We start from the raw sequence: 20,365 nt of genomic DNA, 5'->3' as shown, positions 1-20,365 counted from the left end.
TCCGGCTCTTTACTCCAACTACACTAACAAGTAGGTCCTGTGTTTTTATTATAATGGAAAAATACTTGAACAAATGAGTGCAGTGACAGAATTTTACGGTTATCTTCACTAAATGCACTCAGACATGAACGTATCCAGTTCATACTTAATGAGTTTAACATTGCATTTTTAATTAATTTGTGCTAAAATCTAATTCTAATCTTTCAATTGTCTCCTCAAGGTTTGCAAATTTATGACATATAGGTGTCCTAAAATTGTTCAAAAGTTGTTTCAAATTTGCAATTTTCTACTTGAACTGCTCTATACTTTATAAAGTTTTTACCGCTGCTTTGTAGTTTTTAACCCTCTGAACTCCAAGCAGCAGTTTCTGGATGACACAGTTAGAAAATCATAAATTATGTTTAGAAGGAAGGAAGAAAAAAACGGAAATTGAATTTCTGTAGTTGTTTGTTTTGCAAAAATTTTAAAATCTGGATTTAAAATGTCTACGTGTTTCCAAACTAGAAAAAATTGCTCTACATTCTGTGGATATTTAGCTTTTCTTCATTTTGATTTATTTCCCTACTTGTTTTTTTTCAGCTCTGTGTAGACATAGCCCTAGAATTTCTGTGGCGTGAATCGAGAGATATCTCACCATGCTGAATGTATCTTCCAACAACTTGCTCCTCTGTTTACGGTTTCTGAGCCATGCTGCATTTATTTTATTCATCCTGTAGGTTTGATTTTCCTCTCAGTCTCTCTGTGGAAACAGTGATGCCAGTTCAACCTAAAAATTGTCATTTTGTGTTTCATTTTTGTCCTTTTACATCTCTTTTGTATCATTTTGTGGCTTATTTTTGTTGCTTTTTGTCTTGTTTATGTCATTTTGTGTCACTTTGTGGTCATTTTGTCTCCACATACTACAGATATTTAACTATTTCCATCTTTACAGCCTCTACAGACTTTTTGTCTCTACTCTGTTCATCAGCTGTAGAAAGATGCTTCACCATGCTGGATGTATCTTCCAACAATTTGCTCCTCTGTTTATTGTTTTTGAGCCATGTTGCATTTATTTTATTGATCCAGTATGTTTAATTTTCCTCTCAGTCTGTCAGTTCAACCTAAAAATGTAGAATTTTTGTCAAGTGACTGTTGGCCATAACTGAGTCACTAATGACTTCACATTTGCAATACGATGTGCAGAATTTTTAGTTTTTTTTATGAAGTCTGGTTCGAGCAAACTGTATATTTTTTGGCAAATATTTTGAATGCAACATGTACAATTAATTAAATTTGATAAAATATTATTGGTTATCTGATGACATGCCACTCATAAGTTGTTCAGGAGCAACTAAAATTAAAAATCCAACAAATCCTTGTGTTTTTACAGATTGTAGCAGATTTTGGTGATTTCTTTTTTTTCTTATTTCTTTCAAGTTTGCAGGCGAGTTTTGGTATTCAAACGGTTAAAAATGAAAATTTGTACATTTCTCAAGTACATGATTTGCCACTTTTTAGTGCTCTTTGCTGACTTAACTCTTTTTGTCTCACCTCAACTACCAGATTTTTCGGAGACCAGACGGTGGAGCGAGTGGATCTGTGTTCTATGTTGAAGAAGAAGCAACCAGATGGATATTACCACACTGAGACTTCACTTCAACTCGGTAAGTAAACACATGAACACACTTTGTTGCTTTGTTGACGTATGCAAGTGCAACGTTACGCCACCAGAGGCCGCTGTCAGCTCACATTCAGGCTGATGAGTTTCCATGTTTGTGGGTAAGATGTGCTTACAGCTGTGTTTTTTGGGGTAAAAACTTGCAGAATTTTTTGTGTATTTGTTGAATTTTTGATCTTAGTGAAGCTTGTTTGATGCCTGGATTTACTTTGGGAAGCTTAATGTGGAAAACGGTTGGTTTAACTAGACTTTTTGTTTGATTGGGAGCTTCTTTTAATCGGTTTATGTAACACCATCAGACTTCACACACTCAGCAGAAGCTAAAATAGAGGAAATGTGGCTCGATCGGACACCACGAGGATACTGAGCAGCTCGTTTCCATTTGCCAGTTGCACATTACCTCTCTGCCAGTTCTTTGGAAACTTGGCAGCGGTGTAGAATAGTAGCTCTAATGTCCACCGAATGAAAGGAGTAGTGAAGGGCTTGAGTTAGTGCAGCAGTGCTTTACAAAGTGGAACCGTTTTTGTAAATGGAACATGCATATATCTGGATTTTTTTGAGTTGTAACAAGGAAAAAGTGGCTCAGTTTTTGCATCGGTTTAAGGTGGAAGTAGTAGATTTATTCAGACTCTTTTCTGAGGCTAAGTTTATGTTGAAGTGTTTGCATTTTAAAGCAATTTCAGACATAGATACTTTCCATGCTAACATGCCTGAAAGCACATATCACATGATATCACGTGGCAAGACAAATAATGAAAAGACAAATAGTAAGGCTGCAAAATTAACCGAATATGACTCTTGAAGACGATTTTGGCTTCTCACAGTAAAATTAACATGATCGGCTACGATATTGACATACTGCATAGCCAGCAAAATAACACATCAAGACCTGAATGTTTTGGTCTGCAGTTTGACAAAGGGGGTCAAAACTGTTCTGCATGTTGTGTTTTTGAGCTGTTTAGTTATAGAAGTGGTGCAGTTTATGCAGCCTGACATGAATTTTAGGTGGGATTTGAGGTTTACTGTTGTAACACAGTCGGTGTATTTGTGCTCTTTATGTCTAGTAGGTGCTATAAAGAATTATGTCGAGAAGAAAACCGGCTGTTGCAGGATTGCTTTCTGAACGTCGGAGATTTGTATGAACAAAATAAACTGCAATGATCCATCATTGAAACCTCACAGGGATTTTAGATATAACAAGTGAAGAGATGAACTGTGATAAAAGCTCCTGTTTCCTCTAACTGGGCTGCACCAACAAGGATTTTTTATTTTTTTTAAACACAATTAAAATAAAATTTATTATTTTTCTTGTTGTTGTTATTATTAAATCACAGTTTAGCTTTAAACTATGATGCACCAAATGTTTAAAACTTAAAATAGAGAAATATTAAATTCGAATATGTCTTTAAACCTATTTGCACCAAAACTTTTGCACTAAAGTTCAAACTCGCAATTTAAAACAAAGCAACTAGCTAATCACAAAGGTTGCACTTTAGGAGATACATTATTCAGCACATCTAATCCAGAGTTTATTAATTTTGTATTACTTTTTTTTGAACTATGGCTGCAAATTGTGGTATAATTAGATGCCCCTGAGCCATGAATGACCTGTTTTAGTGTCAGATTGATTATGGAAAGCCCTAGTGTTTTATTTTTTCATTATTTTTACTTTATTTATTTAACTTAACACACTCATAGCTTTTGAATGATTTTTATAACCTGTATTCCATTCAAAATCATGTTTAAAGCATGTTAAATATTGAAAGTCTCATCTTTGCATTAGAATATAGAGCAGGTAGTATTTTAATGGTGTGTCTTGCGGTTATGCGATAATACACAGTGAATTTGTAAATGAGACTTGACTTTTAAATGTGCAACAATGCAAATATAACTCCATTTCTGTTTATTTCAATGTATACTTTTACTTTTAATTTCTGAGAACAATGCACTTTTTTTCATTTTGTGCTTTTCTACTTCCGTTTATATTTTTAAAACATATGTTTTTTACACTGCTTAAATTTCTAAGACTTGAATGGGAGCAACTGTAACATAAGCAATGTTCCCTCAGGGATCAATGAAATATTTCTGATTCTGGTTTTGAAAAATTATCCGCCAGAAGAGCCCAATAAGATATTTCCCCCCAAACGTTTCAGCCCAAATTTAAAATGTGACCGGACTTTCCATTTCCACTTGTGGAGGTTTAACTTCCAAACATTTTTTTTTAGATGTTTTAAGCAAAAATAATTACATTATTTGAAGAAAATTAAGAGAAATGCTCGATGCAATGGAGTTTCATGATGCTGCTGAGGATACTAGTGGAATGACCACCAATTGTCCAACTGCCATGAGGTTTTTGTTTCCAGAATATAACCTGTCCCGCCTACACAGCACATCCAGTTCTCTATATTAACGATTTACCCCCACCTTAGCATGCGCATTAATTATTCATTCATTTATTTTAATTTGAGTAAACAAGCATCTCCATATTGATTAATAATCTCTTTAATTTCTGTCTGCATCACTAAACTTGGATTACGTTAACAGAGTTTAGTTTCTAATTGTGCAGCAGTGCTCCGCTTAATTTTAAATCTTTATTTGTTTACTTTAACATGAATTATGCACCTCACACGCACATGCAAATATGCACGCATGCAGTACAATAGATTGGCAGAGACTCCCTGAATCCTACAGTCTAGTAGCTGCAGAGAGAGTGCTGTCAGCATGAGTGGAAGTGGGCTGTCACAATGTTTTGTGGATCACTGGGTTGTCTGAGGAAGACAAAGAGCGACACTGTGAGCGTGGGAGTGACAGACACAGCAGAGCGATGTTTACCTCACACTTCACATCATCAGAAAGCCTCTGCTGGTGTCAAGGATTCCTCCAACGGCAACACGTTTAGAATGCATGGAAATTAAAAACCGCTTTGATATTGCGGTGCAATGTGTAGCTGCGAGTGTTGCAGTGTGGAGGGTTTAATCCTCGCCGTGTGTGTGGAAGGTTGTAGGAATTAACTGTCTCTCTCTGCCTCAAGCTTATAAGTTGCATAAGCTTTTTAAACCGACACTATGTAAATTCTGAAAGAGGGAATAACACCGTCCTCCTCTGACAAATCAAAGAGAAGTGAGACACACCCTTGTTTGACTGAATTCACTTCTAGTCTGGTAGCTTATGGTGGATCAGGTTTGCAGTTTTAGATTCTGCTGTGTCACTTTGATTCTTCAATATTCGTACTACGCTTTTTTTCTGTATGTTCTACATTTTTATTGGCTCAGTAAAACACTCACTAAACAATACCAGGAAGTTCCTGTTTAGTTTCAATTTTGGGTTTTGTGCTTGCAAGAGGTGACAAACTTGGTTTGGATTAATGGGAATCTCACCAAAGTCAAGTCACCAATATTTATACAACAAATTTAAAGCCACGACCATTTCACCAAATTGGTAGAAAAATAAGACTGCCATTGTGAATTAATCCAACAAACTTAAATACTGAGGTTATGACCTAATGGGGTGAATTTAAAGATATTAAGATTTACATCCAGACAAAAGGTATATAAAATGCAACTTTAGTTATAAATATTAAGTTTGAGACTCTACAGTACTAATACATAGGCAGAGTAATCTGACTATTTAAAAAATAAATTTAGCAAAGACCATGTGGTTTAATTAATTGTGGAGATTGACCTGACTGATTTAAAATATTAAGGCTGGGCTTTAAAATGACTCACCTGATTCAACACAGGTGCAGTTTTTTAGCAGCATCATGGTGTGAAGCATGGTGGTGGCAGCATCATAATGTAGGAATGCTTTTCAGCAGCAGGCCCTGGAAGGCTTGTAAAGGTAGAGGGTAAAATGAATGCAGCAAAGTCTAGAGAAATCCTGGAGGACAAACTCTATAAATTGTAACTTGGGGGAAGATTTGTTTTCCATTAAGACAGTGAGCCGAATCAAAAGCTCCACAGAAATAGTGTAAATGCAACAAGGTGAATACTCATGCAGTCATTTATTTTGCATTTTATGTTAATTCACATTACTTTGACTTTGACATGAAAGAGTTTTTTTTTTTTTTTGGCAAATTGTTGTCAAAAAAAGCTAAATTTAATTAACCGTGCTTCAATTTTGAAAGCAATAAAAGGGCTAAGCTTCCAAGGGGGGTGAATGCTATAACTATGACTTTGTTTTGGAACTATTATGGGATTTTTTTTAAGACTGAATATATCAACAAAGTACCATGGATGTCTCCAAGAGTAGTTTGTGTTTTTTATGTTTGAAAGAACAAATCATATACAAACTGTGCGTGTTGAAGTTATTTTTTTCTTCTTCTTTTTTTTTTTTTGATCAACTAAAATGCACCAACAAAAAACAGTTTTTACAGCATGCGTAATATGCTGCTAGGACATCTTTGGCAAACATAGAGGATGAAAAGCTCAGCATGATGGACTGCCTACTTCAGTAAAAACTCTTTTATGAGCCAGAAATGAAGTGGGGAAATCAGTATGAAAAATCTCCACGTTGAAAAATGGCCGGCATCCAGGCTGGAGCTTTATATCTTCCCAGTCTGAAGCCAAAAACACATGATGAGCAGTATGAGGGATCGCCGTCTCCATAGGAGGGCAGTTAGTCAGCCAACACACTGCAGTCTTATGACTCAGTAAGGATTGAAGTCCTCAGACACAAAGCGACCAAAAAATCACATGAATAATTTAAATTAGCTGGAAACTTTATTGCATCATGTAAATTTATTTTAAAAGTATTATTTTGGGGGCATTTTTGCCTTCATTAGATAGGACAATGAGAGAGAGAGACAGGAAACATGGGTAGAAGAGTGGGGGAATGACATGCAGTAAATTGCCAAGAGCTGGATTCAAACCCATGTCCACTGCGTTGGGGACTATAGCTCCTGTTCATGGGCCGCCCGCTCAGTCAGCTGAGCTATCCCGGCACCCTTGCATCATGCAATTTTTGTTAAGTTCTGATGCTTACATTACCTCAGTCATTGTTTTTGGAATGAAATATGAACCATTTGTGGTAAATTTGAATTGTCTCATCCATCCATTATCTTTACACTGCTTAATCTCATTAGGGTCACGGGGGGGCTGGAGCCTAGCCCAGCTGACTTACGCTACATGTCCATTAGATGCGTTTTTCCCGCATGCAAACACGCTGCGTCTGAAACTCACCGGCTTGGTGAGCGTGTACTTGAGACCAGTAACCGGTGTTCAACTCTTGCCGACCTTCTTCTACAACTATCCTGCCTGCACCTGATTGGACAAACACATCAACTCGGGAGCTGTCTGCTCCTGGATTTCAAACCGGACCAACTTGGTGGCTCGTTCGCAGACCTTCTCTTTATTGTGAAAACAGTTCACCGAAAAGTATTTCTGAAAGCATTTGAGGCGAGAAATAAGCAGTGCAGTAGGGGAATCTGTTTAGTTCACCTACGGTTAGTTTAGACGTTTGACTAAAGTTTCGTGATGCGTCAGACCTCTGCTCGGCAGATTGAATTTGTATAAAATAAAAGTCCAGTCTACTTTATGCAAATGATCTGTGACCCGCTCCTGGGAGACGCACCGGATCACAGTTTGAAATGTACCGCAACCGGACCAGCATGCAACGCGGTGCGTTTCACACAGACAATGAATGGGATGTGGGAAATTGCCGGATCTATTGTTCACGTATCTTTAGGGCGAAGACAGGGGACACAGTCTATCGCAGGGCTACTGTACATAGAGACTAACAATCACACTCACACCTGTGAACAATTTAGAGTTACCAGTTAACCTGAGCATGTTGTTGGACTGTGGGAGGAAGCCAAAGTACCCGGAAAAAACCCATGTATGAACAGGAAAAACATGCAAACTCCATGCAGAAAGATCCGAGGAAAGCAGGGACGCGAACAAGTGATCTTCTAGCTGCAAGGCAAAGGTGCTAACCACCAAGCTACTGTGCAGCCCCAATAGTTTCATATATCTTCGATATTGTATTTCCGCTTTAAACGAAATCATGTCATGCTGCGTAAATGACACCAGAGAAAGTCGTATCACATGATTCCTGGCAGGCTTATCTTCCTCCACATCCCTGTTTGTCGCAGGATGACACTGAGGTTCAGTGTGCTTTTTCTGGTGCTGCACTGTGGTCACAGACCGATTGTATGTTAATCCCATAATCCACAGTACAACATAATCCACAACGCAATCCAGCATGGGGTTTGTATGTCGAGATGGGGGAGGAGGCGGCAACGAAAGACGAGAATGTTAGAAAAATGGTTGAAAAATGGTTTTAAAGTTAAATTTGGCACCACTCTATACTTTTCTCTTCTTCTTAATTTTTCATGCAGGAAAAATAATTACTTGTATCACACACATTAATGTAATTATAATTGTTTCCAAGGTGTTTAAATAATGGCTTTAAATAGAAAACTGAACTGAAACACATGCACTATGTATGCAGTTTGGAATTATTTATTATGCACTAAAAGATCGACCAATTTCAAACAAATCACAATAAAGATATTCTGTTTTATTGTAACACTGCCACATTGCATTACAAAAATCAAACAAAAAAAGCAAAATTACAGTCTGTTAAAAGCTAAATCATAATAAAAAATCAATAGGGAATCTGTCAGTAATTCAAATAATTAAATTAACAGCACCTATACATGTAGAAACTGTCTTAAACATACATAATATACCTTTGACAAATAGAAAATATTTATTTTTAGTGAGTTTTATATAATCTCACTGTGCAGTAGAGCAATTTTTTCCCATTTTATATCATGTGCTACTTTGCAGCTGTTAGTGGGAATTATTTTCCCCAAAAGAAGTAGGATATACAATATTTTTAGTTGTTTTTAAATGAAATTCCAATTATTTCTTGGTTGATATAAATATTTTACTTGACAGAATAATTGTATTTATTATCTCGGCGCAGCTTTCGCAACATAATGTTTTAGGGTTTTAAAATAAATGTTTAGTGGCATCTGGACAATAGAAAAACAAATAGAGCTGGCCTTCGTCTTCCTCATTACAAAATCTGAATAACATTCTTGTTTATTGTAAAATATCTTCAATTGCAAGAGTTTGCAATAAGAATCCATTGTTGTTTTGTAAATTGTTCTGCACCGTTGTTTCCGAGGTGTTAAAATAATGATTTTATTCTCCCAAAATGAGCAGATTGTATGTAGGAAAGCAGTCAAACCTCTGCAACACGTAGTTACTGTGATAACACTGAGGGCAGTTTCAATACTACAAGTCCAGCTGCTTTAACAAATGCAACAGGGAAGCAACATTTTTAACATTTACAACAAAGAATGGGGCCAACAAAATTACAAAAAAAGCACACATTCATGCAGTGTTTTTCTTTATTTATATAGCATTTTGCTTAACCTAGTTCAACAGTTCTTTACAAAAGGATTTAAAACTCAAGAAGATAGCAATTAAACAGCAATGAAATAAGGATCAATCAAAAAGAAAAGAAAAATAAATGTAAATTCACACAGACATTTAAAAACAGCAACCAGTTTAATAAATCTAGTCTCAGCAAGTAATAAATAAGATGGTGCTGCTCATACAGTGTCAGTAGATCCTTAATATAGGAAGGGGTTTTGTCACATAAGGCCTTAAAAATTAACAGTAAAATTTTTAAAACAATGTGAAATGATCATGGAGAATACTGGAGTTACATGATCTTGTTTTCTTGACGTGGTCATGATCCTGGCGGCAACATTTCAAGCTAATGGAAGAAAATGAAGGCCAGTCTGAGTAGTAACTACACAGAACACATTACAGAAATGGAAATGGAAAAATAAAAGCACAGACAACCCTGTGTAGATTCTCAGAAATTCTTTGACAATAAGATGAAAGAAACATGACAGAACCACCTTGCTGACTTCAAAACAAAGGCCGGAGACAAACAAGGCACCCAAATGTCAAGCATTTGGCTTATGTAGAGGGAAAAAATGTAGTTATACGAATAAATAAAATAATTGAAACTGTATGTAGTGTCAAAAACAGGGTCTTAGCAATAATAACTTTAAGGTACTACAACACTGTTGGTGAAATAGGATATCAATCTTTGTTATACATTCTTCCTGCGAGACTATAGCAAACCGAAGAAAATTTACTATTCTGTGAAAAAGTATTTGCCTACATATTTTCCCCACTTGTTTGAGATCATCAAATAAATGTAAATAACCCAAGTAAACACAAAATGCAGTTTTTCAATGATGATTTTCTTTATTAATGAAAAAAAACTCATTCAAAGCTACCTGGCCCTGTGTGAAAAAGTAATTGCCCCCTAAACCTAGTATTCAGTTGGGCCACCCTCAGTAGCAACAACTGAAATCAAGCATTTTCTATAACTGGCAATGAGTCTTTCACATCTCTGTGGAGATATTTTGGCCCACTCTTCTTTGCAGAATTGTTTTAATTCAGCAACACTGGAGGGTTTTTGAGCATGAATGGCCTTTTTAAGGTCATGCCACAGCATTTCAATCTGATTCAAGTCCGGACTTTGACTAGGCCACTCCTAAACCTTCATTTTGTTTTGTTTTTTTTAAGTCATTCAGAAGTTGACTTCATGGTGTGTTTTTGATTGTTTTTGTTGTCCTGCTGCAGAACCCAAGTGTGCTTCAGCTTGAGGTCACAAACTGATGGGCGAACATTCTCCTTCAGGATTTTCTGGTAGAGTGCAGAATTCATGGTTCCGTCAATCACACCAACTCGTCCAGGTCCTGAAGCAGTAAAGCAGCCCCAGACCATCACACTACCACCACCATGTTTGACTGTTGCTATGATGTTCTTTTTCTGAAATGCTCTGAGACACACACCTTCCAAAAAAGTTCAACTTTCATCTCGTCAGTCCACAGAATATTCTCCCAAAAGTCTTGGGGATCATTCAGATGTTTGTTTGCAAAAGTAAGATGAGCCTTTATGTTCTTTTTGGTCAGCAGCAGTTTTCACCTTGGAACTCTGCCATGATGCCATTTTTGCCCAATCTCCTCCTTACTGTTGAGTCATGAACACTGACCTTAACTGATTCAAGGAAGGCCTGCAGTTCTTTAGATGTTGTCCTGGGTTCCTTTGTGACCTCCTGGATGAGTCGTCGTCGTGCTCTTGGGGTGATTTTGGTAGGCCAGCCACTCTTAGGAAGGTTCACCACTGTTCCATGTTTTCTCCATTTGTGGATAATGGCTGTCATCGTGGTTCACTGGAGTCCTAAGGCTTTAGAAATGGCTTTGTAACCCTTTCCAAACTGGTAGATGTCAATTACTGGATTTCTCATCTGTTCTTAAATTTCTTTGCATTGCAGCATTTTGTTGCAGCTTTTTGAGATCTTTTGGCTGATTTTAATTTGTCAGAGAGTTGCTATTTAAGTGATTTCTTGATTGAACAGGTCTGGAGGTAATCAGGCTTGGGTGTTGTCAGTGAAATTGAACTCACTTTCCAAAAAATGTGATTAGCCACAGTTAATTCACGATTTAACAAAGAAGATCAATTACTTTTTCACATAGGGCCGGATAGGTTTGGATAGCTTTTTTCTCTTTTTCTTTCTTTGTCTGGTATTTACATTTGTTTGATGATCTTAAACATTACAGTGGGAAAAATATGCAAAAAAATAAGAATTTGAGAAGTGGGCAAATACTTTTTCACAACAATGTACATACAAGAGTGCTAATATTTAGTTCAATGTTCTTTGGCCATTATCACCTCAACTAGTCGCTTTTTGTAGCCGCCCACAGTTTTTGTTTTACAATCGTGAACAAAAATTTTGCTTGTAAAGACCATGTATATCCTGGTGGTCTTGAGTTTCCAATGACTCTTGTCATAAATCCTAATTTTCTTTGATAAAATTATTGCGTGTACATGTGCAACTTTGTCATAAATAACAATCATGCATTTATTATAATAATACATTTAATGCAATAATAATAACGCAATAATCCAAAAATACAATCAGAAGCATGTGAACGGAAACCAACCGTGCCTAGTTGAGGTGAAAATAACCAAAGATGTACCCAAATATTAGCATTTCTGTATGTATATATTTGGTCCAACAGATTTTGTCATTTTTCCAGAAGACCTGTTATAAATCCATGAAAGAACCAAAATGCATGATTGTTTTTTGGGACTAAGACACATCATAGAACATTCAGAGTTAAAGTAGTCAGGAACTCAAGACTGACGTATTATATACATGGTCTTTACAAGTGTATGGAAACTTGTGTTCATGTCCGGACAAAGAATGGAATAAGTGGAAAAAGCTGTTGTGTTGTCCACTTGTGTTTAGACAAATGGCAAAAGTTTGGAGGTCAGAACTAAGATGGGGAAAAACAAACTGCTGGAATGTGACGGTAATATAAGCAAAGAAACAGAGATAATTAAAGAAGTTTGTGCAGGTTTAACGTCATGACAGAAGGTTCCTGGTGAGAAGAAACTGAGGAATTTTTCAGCTGTTTTTCTTGAACTTGGCCATTGTCGAGTGAAACAATATTTGAGCTTCCAAAGAAAAGAGAAGGAAGCTGTAAAAACACATCTTGACATGTTTGTTGCTGTGCAATCAGTGACTGTTTCAAGATGTTGCTTCTATTAAGGCTTCTTGGTGTTTACAGTATAAAACATTCCCATCTACAGTAAGAAACACATAAATACAGGTATAAATACACTGCAGCCCACAGTTATAAATTCACATTTCTGCCGCAGCACGAACAGATGACGGTGGTTTTGCTGCCCTGTGACCTTTTGGTATTTTATTGAGATAAGGTTACTCTCTCCTGTACAGGCTGTGCTGCTGCTTTGTTTTTTTATTTTTTATTTTTTTAGTCTTTGGCAGCGCTCATTTTCCACCTGCCAGCCAGACAATCCAGATGACGCAGTTTGTTAATTTGCATGTAAGTGGGCTAATTTCTCTCAGGAGAAATATTGAATTGTGCGACTGTAATATGTGAAAGATGAAAATTGAATAGCTTTTTTAACAGTACTCGGGGATTATTGATGCCTCACAGATGAAAAATAACGGAAGAATAGCCTCACTGGTGGGCTTTTTTCCTTATTTTAACTCGTCTGTTGTGGTGGCAACTGAAGATACTCCGCTTGTTATTGTAATAAATGTCTTGCATTCATGGCCAGAAAGCATAGCAGATGTTTTTCCTAGTAGAGGGAGGGATATCATAAATAAAATGTACAATTGTCCAAAAATCTGTGTGCAAAAAGAGATTTAAAAGAATATAGCAACCACTTGTGCAATAGTTGTTTCTTGAGATTCAGCAGATCATTTATGTTGTCTCTTAATGTTTTCACATTTTGTGTTTAAAAAAAAAAAAAAAACAACCGCTTGAGGACGTGTTTTACTGCAAACAGCAGTGATCAGGGTCTTTGAGTTGGAAGAACAACAAGTTTTTATGCCTGGGGATATAAAAACAGTACAATAAAACCAAATATACTGAAGGCTCTGTCTGTTGTTTCTTTAAGACGTCCCTTGTGGAGAGATTGGCACATCCCTGCTGGCTATGTTTTCTAATAATTAATTTCATTCAATAGAATCCCTCAGCTCTCTACCGGTCTTTTCTTCTTCCTTGTAATACTTTAGGGCTCATAAATGTCTAGTCCATCAGGGAAAGGCCGTCACATCGAGGCCTTGCTGTAGTGATGTATCTATCCATCTCCCTGTTGTCAGTTGCCAAAGGTTGTTGCTGGTGATTGAATCTGAACATTTTTAAGCTTAAATAACTTAATAGCCTGAAAAAAACAGCAGGATGGTGAGGCTGGTCTTCTGAGAGTCTTTTCTTATCATTTAGTATGAAATAAACAAGTTCAAATGATTGATATGCGGCTAATACTAGCTTTTTATGTTGATTTAGAATTTGTTTAAGCTAATAGGGCTGGCAGGTAGGAAAAATATTCAGAATCACCACAAAAGGAGTCAAATCATCACAAAAACGTGCAAACACATCATGAGAAGTTGCAAAATCGATTCAAAAAGTTGCAATATCATCACAAAAAGGGGCACAATTCCCATAAAGATGTGAAATCACTACAAAAACACACAAACAAACCACATGACATTGCAAGCCTTTTTCAGTATTCATATGAATATGGGCAGGTCAACACTGACAACCGTCAAATAACTAGGTTCAGGTAATTTAAGATGCTACAAATTCTAGCTTTTTATGTTGATTTAGAATTAGTTTAGGCTCATAAGGCTGCAGGTAGGGAAAAGAGGCAGAATCACCAGAAAAAGACATGAAATCACCACAAGAACATGCAAATACACCATGAAAAGTTGTGATATTGCAAGCTGTTGTGTTTGCTCCTAGTCTATGTTATCACTTCAGTACAAAACAACTGTGTTCAAATGATTTAATACGCTGCTAATACTAGCTTTTGTGTTGATTCAGGATTCATTTATGCTAATAAGACTGCATGTAGAGTGAACTCAGTGTACTGTGAAGCTTTTAGTTCATCTGCAGATATCAAGCTGATGTTTATTTCAGTATGATTTCAGTCCACCAAGATCCACCATAGTTCATCCATCCATCCATCTCTGGGTTGTGATTCAGACTTTTTAATATCCCCCACTTAGTTCAGATAACAACCAAAGAAAACAACTGCAAAGCCTCTTCATCGGCGTTGTCATCATCTACAGCAGTAACACAATCAGTTCTGCTAAATTAAAAGGAACAATACACAGTTTGTTTGGTTTCAGCTGTAGTTTGATTCCACTAGTTAATGAAGCACACCAGATACACCGCACCAAACTCTGCCAACTTCAGGAAACTTAATTGAGGCTAGCAGTGCGAGTAGCTGTGCATGAATAATGCAGTGTTTTCCTGTTCTTCCTGTTTTACTGAGATTGCAAAAATCCAGTGATATGAAGATTTTTGAGAGTTTAGTTACCTGTGATGGCAGTCAGGCTACACAAAATTACGAGTAATGGCATGACAGTAGGACAGTTTTTTGTTGTTTTTTGTTTTGATAGAATAAGCCTTTATTAATTCCACAGTGGAGAAATTTGCATTGTTATAGCAGCAAAGGGAAAAGTGCAAATATATAAGAAATATCAGTAGAAAAATAGTCAAAATTCCTTGGGATGTGGAAATAATACTGCACATATCAATGGCATTGCACAGATTCTTTATAAGTCGAAATAATGATAGAAAAGTATTAATCTTGCACATATTCATTCTACAAAAAGAAGTAAAATCACCACAGAGACATGCAAACACACCTTGAAAAGATGCAAAATCATCACAAAAAGAGGCAAAATTACTACCAAGATGTGAAATCACTGCAAAAACACACGAACAAACCACAAAACGACATGATATTGCAAGCTATTTTCAGTAATCATATGAATATGTGCTTACTGGTCTGATGGCATCTTGTTCTTATCATTTCAGTTTAAAATAACCAGTTTTAATTGATTTGTATAAGCTGAGAATACTACTTTTTTATTTTAATTTCAAATTAATTTAGGCTAATAAGCTTGCAGGTAGAAAAAAGATGCAAAATCACAACAAAAAGATGCAGAATCATCGTGAAAAGTTGCAAAATCATCACAAAAAGTTCCAAATCCCCACAAAAAGAGGTAATACTACCACAAATCACTACAAAAACACACAAACCACAACACCTAACCTAGTTTTCACTATTCATATGAATATGTGCAGGTGCACACTAACAAATTACTAAGTAGAAACATACTAATATTGCACAGATTCTTGTATATGTAGAAAAATGTTTAAATGGGCAAAAGATTCAGAATTCACAGCTTTGAATGTCATGATATTGCACCAAAAGACGTATAATGTCCATTGTAGCGGTAGAAGTAAACAGCATCTGGGAAGCTTTACCACATCTTTACTGAAAGATCTGTGTCTATTCACTTCTTCTACACTGTTAAAGTCCTGACAAGTACCAGAATAGGGTTTTCTTTCATGCACAACTTAAAAAGAGGAATAATATTGATATTCTGCCAGGTGAAAATTGATCCTCCTTCACAATCACATGTACAGGCTGCCATATGATTGGTTGGAGTCCAACTTGCAGTCTTCGATCTCTTCGCCAAGTCACGACAAGTAAGTATTTTAGACTCTGCTCAATCTGATGCATCTCGAAAGACAAAAGCATTATGTAAAATGATCCTGGCATCCCAAACACAACAAAAGAAGTCAGTTGAAGCGGCTGCCAACACCATCTGTATGTTCGAGAGGCAAATAGGTCCCTGTCAGTGGATTTTAAATACTGACAAAACAAGGATAGTTAAGTTTATATGTATCTCATGTCTAAATCTATAGCGAGCGCAGCATACAGTAAGCACCTTGCAGTAGAGTCAATGCTAAGAGGATATAAATTGTGCTGGAGTGAGATTAAAGTGATGAGAAAGGACAGAGGGATAGAGAGGAAGGAGGAAATACGGCAGCACTGACAGAGCAGATAGAGAGAAGAAATAAGATTAAATAAGAATGACAAATGAGTATGGCAAGGGAAAGGAGAGACCGGCTTGTAGAAGCAGAATTAAACAGATAGCGAGGATGAGGAAGGCAGATAGGACGGCCAGACAGAAAATTGAGTGTCTGAGTGAAGGTGACATTAAACAGACGATCAAATTGGATAGTGGAGAGTGGGTAACGGAGGCCAGCAAGGGTCAAACAAAGAGCTGAGATGATGAACAGAGCGAGAGGAATAATAGCAGAGTACAGTGATAGGGGACGACTGCAAGGCGAATATTGTCACTCCAGTTTTATGCATCTGATTTAATGAGAAGCGACCGAAGCTTTTCTCAGTTTCGTTCGACTGTCTAGCACAAGCTCTTTGTCTTAACATCTTATTAGGGATGTCCTGATCAGGTTTGTTGGTTCCAATCCAATATGAATCATATAAGTCCCAATCCAATACCATTTAACTTAAGTTTGCATGTTCTGGTAAAAACCATGTATATCATGAAAGCCTTGAATTTCCAATGACTCCTATAATTCTTAAATGTCTATAATCGAATCTTTGTCACAAAGCAACAATCATACATTTTGGTTCATTCATAGATGTATAATAGGTCTTCTACATACTGCAATGCTAATACTTGGTTAACTGTCCTTTATCCATTTTCACCTCAGCTTGGTGATTTTGGTTTCCATCCACAAGCTTCTGGTTGTATCTTTGACGCACTTCTTAACAGAATTGGTACGTCTCAACAAGTACATGTAAACTTTTTGCTTACAGCTGTAGGTGTTCAAGAACCTTGTAGTAAAGCGCCGTAAGGAAACGGTCTGAAATGTAGTGTTAGAAGGTAAATGTGGTGTTTAGAGGGTAGGATGTACTCCACAAGCTCCAAAAGATGGAGAAAACCTGCATTCTCTACATGATGTCAGAAAATGTATTTCAGCTGTAGTACATGGTTATTCCACCAGATGGACTGTTTCATACTGTGAAGACCAGAGGAGACATCACCCAGACTACAGGCAGTTCATGTGTGGCAAGCAGAGAACATTGTGGGAGTTAGCTAGCAACGGGCACAATGACAACGAAAGCTGTGACAGTCAATGACCTCCGACCAGAGCTAATGTGTTTAAGACAAACTAGTTAATCTCAAATTATGTTTTAATAAACGGAAATGAAACATTTTATCAACAAAACCCTTCGTGTTTACAATATTCACCATCATAGTTGAGTTAGAGTTAGTTGGCATGACAGCATTTTCAAAGTAGCATCAAAAATGATGGATGCTGTAGACATTGACCTGTAAGATTTTGTTGATGTGACCAAGTTAGCTGAGCTCTTCTTCAGTTGACATGACTGTGCTGTTTACCCACTTCACCCAAAAAATGCAAGGATTTAGACATTTCTGGGATTGTACAAATATAGAAACATGAACATAACTGATCTCTTCTGAATCAATTTATCTGTTCTGATAAAGTGGTTAAATTCAAATCAAATACTTTTATTTTGCTTGCCTTTTATCAAAAGTAGGTCAATAAACATTACCAATAATTGTCAAAATTGACAAAAATAAAACATTACATCCTGATGGATTTTTCTGCCTTGCAAAAATATTGTAATTTATGATTTGTAGATCTAGATGCCAAGTTGTAAAATATGTATATTTTAACTGAATAATGCGAAATTATTGCTTTCTTTTGATGCCAATTTTTTTTCCCACAGTGACATAAATATTTGTTTTAGAAAATAGCATAAAGAAAAGACAGATGCACACAATCTGAAGATGTCACAGCAGTGAAGATAACAGAAAAACCCCACAAAAATGCTGCATGACAGTCACGAAAGATTTACTGACCTCAGCAATCTGAATGAGCAAATAAAACCACCACAGAGCAGTCATATTCAAACCAGCCAGTAGCTAAATGATCAGTTTTGCCATTGCAGCTTGAGTGAATACTGATGGAGCATCAATGCATGTGAAATTGCTGCATTGCATTATCTTCACCGCACTGATTCAATATTACAAAGCAGCGAGGAGCATAACAAGGCCTGTAGTTTCCACTGTGGGAGTGTCCATTCTGTGTTTTAAATCTTAGCCGAATGTGCTATGCATATAAATAATGTTTTTCTTTGTCGACTGGACTAAGAGAGTTTTTATAGTGAGTAATCCTGCCAAATGGCTGCTTTCCCCTCTTGGTGACAGAAAAACAGAGCACTAATCTATATGGAAAAATCAACAGAGTTGAGTGCTTCTATTTTATACTCTAGTGAAGTTTGACTTTGTCAGTTGGGTTCTTTAAAATGGGCAGTTCTGACTTAATGGGATAAGATTTAGCAATTTTCCTTTTGCTGTGGCAATAGACAAGTCAGACATCATAGCCTGTTGCTATCGAACCACTTTTGAAGCACTACTACAGAATACTTTAGTATTTGGCATTGCTGTTGGAGATACAAATCAGAAAAATAACCCCTCACTGAGATTACAGGGATATTTTTATCAGGAGTGCAAATCATTTCAACATTTTGCATTTTTTATGGTAATTGGTTGAGCAAAGTCTGAGGCCATGCTACTGGAGCACAGGACTGCCACTGGCAACTGTTTCAAATGACTTCAAATGTAAGATTCCATCAAGTTAGAAACAACCCTCCTGGTGATTGGCTCAGATGTGACCCAGCCTCAATTAGGCTTGACGATGAGTGCCCTCAGTCAGAAAGACCTCTGTACTGACCCTAACACTTTAAGTCAGTGCCTAGAGGTCCATCATCAGTTAACATCCCCTCTTAGTCTTGCTCTGGATGGCCCAGATTTCCTGCCAGGCTGCTAAGACCGAGCTTTTAAAGAACAGTACAACCAGAAGCTATCAGAGCTAGAAGATGTATTTGAGGACCAGACTTTACTGCCTTTTCAGCAGCTGCTGCAGCCATATAACTCACAAAAAGAAAAATTTTTAGATCTTTAGTGGCACCTCAGTGTCTTAACAAATGTCCAAGAATTGCATTACGGTGTTTCATAGAGCCACAAACTCCAACTAATTCCATATCTTACTTCACAAGACTTTGACGAGCTATGTGGCAGGTTGGTGGATCCATGCTATCAAAATATCTCTAAATATGTATCACTCCAGATCTACTCAGTTTAAATTTGTTTATCATATAATGTCTGCTTTCAAAACCAAGATGGATGCTAATGAACTCTGAGATTGGCCACTACGTTTACCATTTCTATTTAAGTCTGGTGCTGCAAAGCTACTGGTGTTTTTAGAGCTGTTCAGTTAATGCAATATTAATCATGAGTTTGAACATAATTGACTGTGGTATTGACATGTAAAAAAATTAAAAGATTGTCAAAAATGTTTTTATCGTTTTTTGTTGATAAAATAAACACTGGTTCAGCCAGTGAGAAGTCTTGGGTGCAGTTTTATTCATAATTAGCCTCTAGGAGATGTTCTGGAGTCAGGTAAAAATTATTAAGTATTATTTTGATGCAAAGATTCGTACATTAGCAGGAACTCGGCGCAACATGGTTTATTCAAATCATTTTGCCCATAATTCTACGCTACTAGATCTGGTGCTGTCTGTTTTCTGGTGTTCCAGTAAAGTTAAAGGCCATAACGCCTCCTCGGTTTTCCAGATGGTCATATTATAAATATCAAACATAAGAGGCCAGTCAACCTGTCCACTTTTCCCACAAGAAGGAATTTTTAGAATCAAGGACGCCGCTTCAATAAAAAAGCTATAGCACCAACTTGTAATTGAAGGTTTTCCCAGTGAATGTATCCTTTACTTAGACCATTGCTTTGAGGACTGTAAGGATTTCCTAAACTGGCCTTACTTGTCTCAGTACCTTAACTAGTGAAACAGTGGTTTTCCTGTAACCTTTCTGTATTTATTTATTTGATGCTGTTGGGATTAGTGTTGGGGTTTCAAATGGAGTTAAAACCCTTTATTTTTATTAATTTTCTTACTTCTACCCTCTGATTTGGTATTAACCTGTCAGAACTGTGTATGAAAAACACAATAAATCCATCTATATACAAACAAGTAAACATTTGAGTCAGGAAATAAAGATGAAAACCATTTCTTCCAGCTTTACTTCATCATACCAGTGACAAAAATAACATTACGCGTGTATATAGGAGTGATGGATAGACAGACAATCCTTGTTTAGCTTGTTCTGCATTTAAAATATAAAAATACGCAACCAGAAAGTGATAGTAGTAGTGACATATCCCTTATATTGGACATACAGTAAAAGTAGACAGTGACTGTTGGACATACA

General features: G+C 36.7%; 1 protein-coding gene across 4 annotated transcripts in view; it reads left to right on the top strand.

Moving 5' to 3' along the window:
• LOC111578767 (A-kinase anchor protein 7) overlaps nucleotides 1-20,365 on the top strand; it is an 88,604-nt gene that overhangs the window by 18,206 nt on the left and 50,033 nt on the right. For 3 of the 4 annotated variants that reach the window (XM_035955267.2, XM_023285713.3, XM_035955266.2), the window contains exon 9: nucleotides 1,543-1,643. In XM_035955267.2, coding sequence (XP_035811160.1) covers nucleotides 1,543-1,643 — 101 coding nt within the window. Of the gene's footprint in view, nucleotides 1-1,542; nucleotides 1,644-10,269; nucleotides 13,056-20,365 lie in introns of those variants that run through there. The other variant, XM_035955268.2, reaches the window with a different exon arrangement.

This window comes from Amphiprion ocellaris, chromosome 12 (assembly GCF_022539595.1).
Source record: "Amphiprion ocellaris isolate individual 3 ecotype Okinawa chromosome 12, ASM2253959v1, whole genome shotgun sequence".
Lineage (NCBI taxonomy): Eukaryota > Metazoa > Chordata > Actinopteri > Pomacentridae > Amphiprion > Amphiprion ocellaris.
This window is presented reverse-complemented; position numbering and strand designations above follow the sequence as displayed.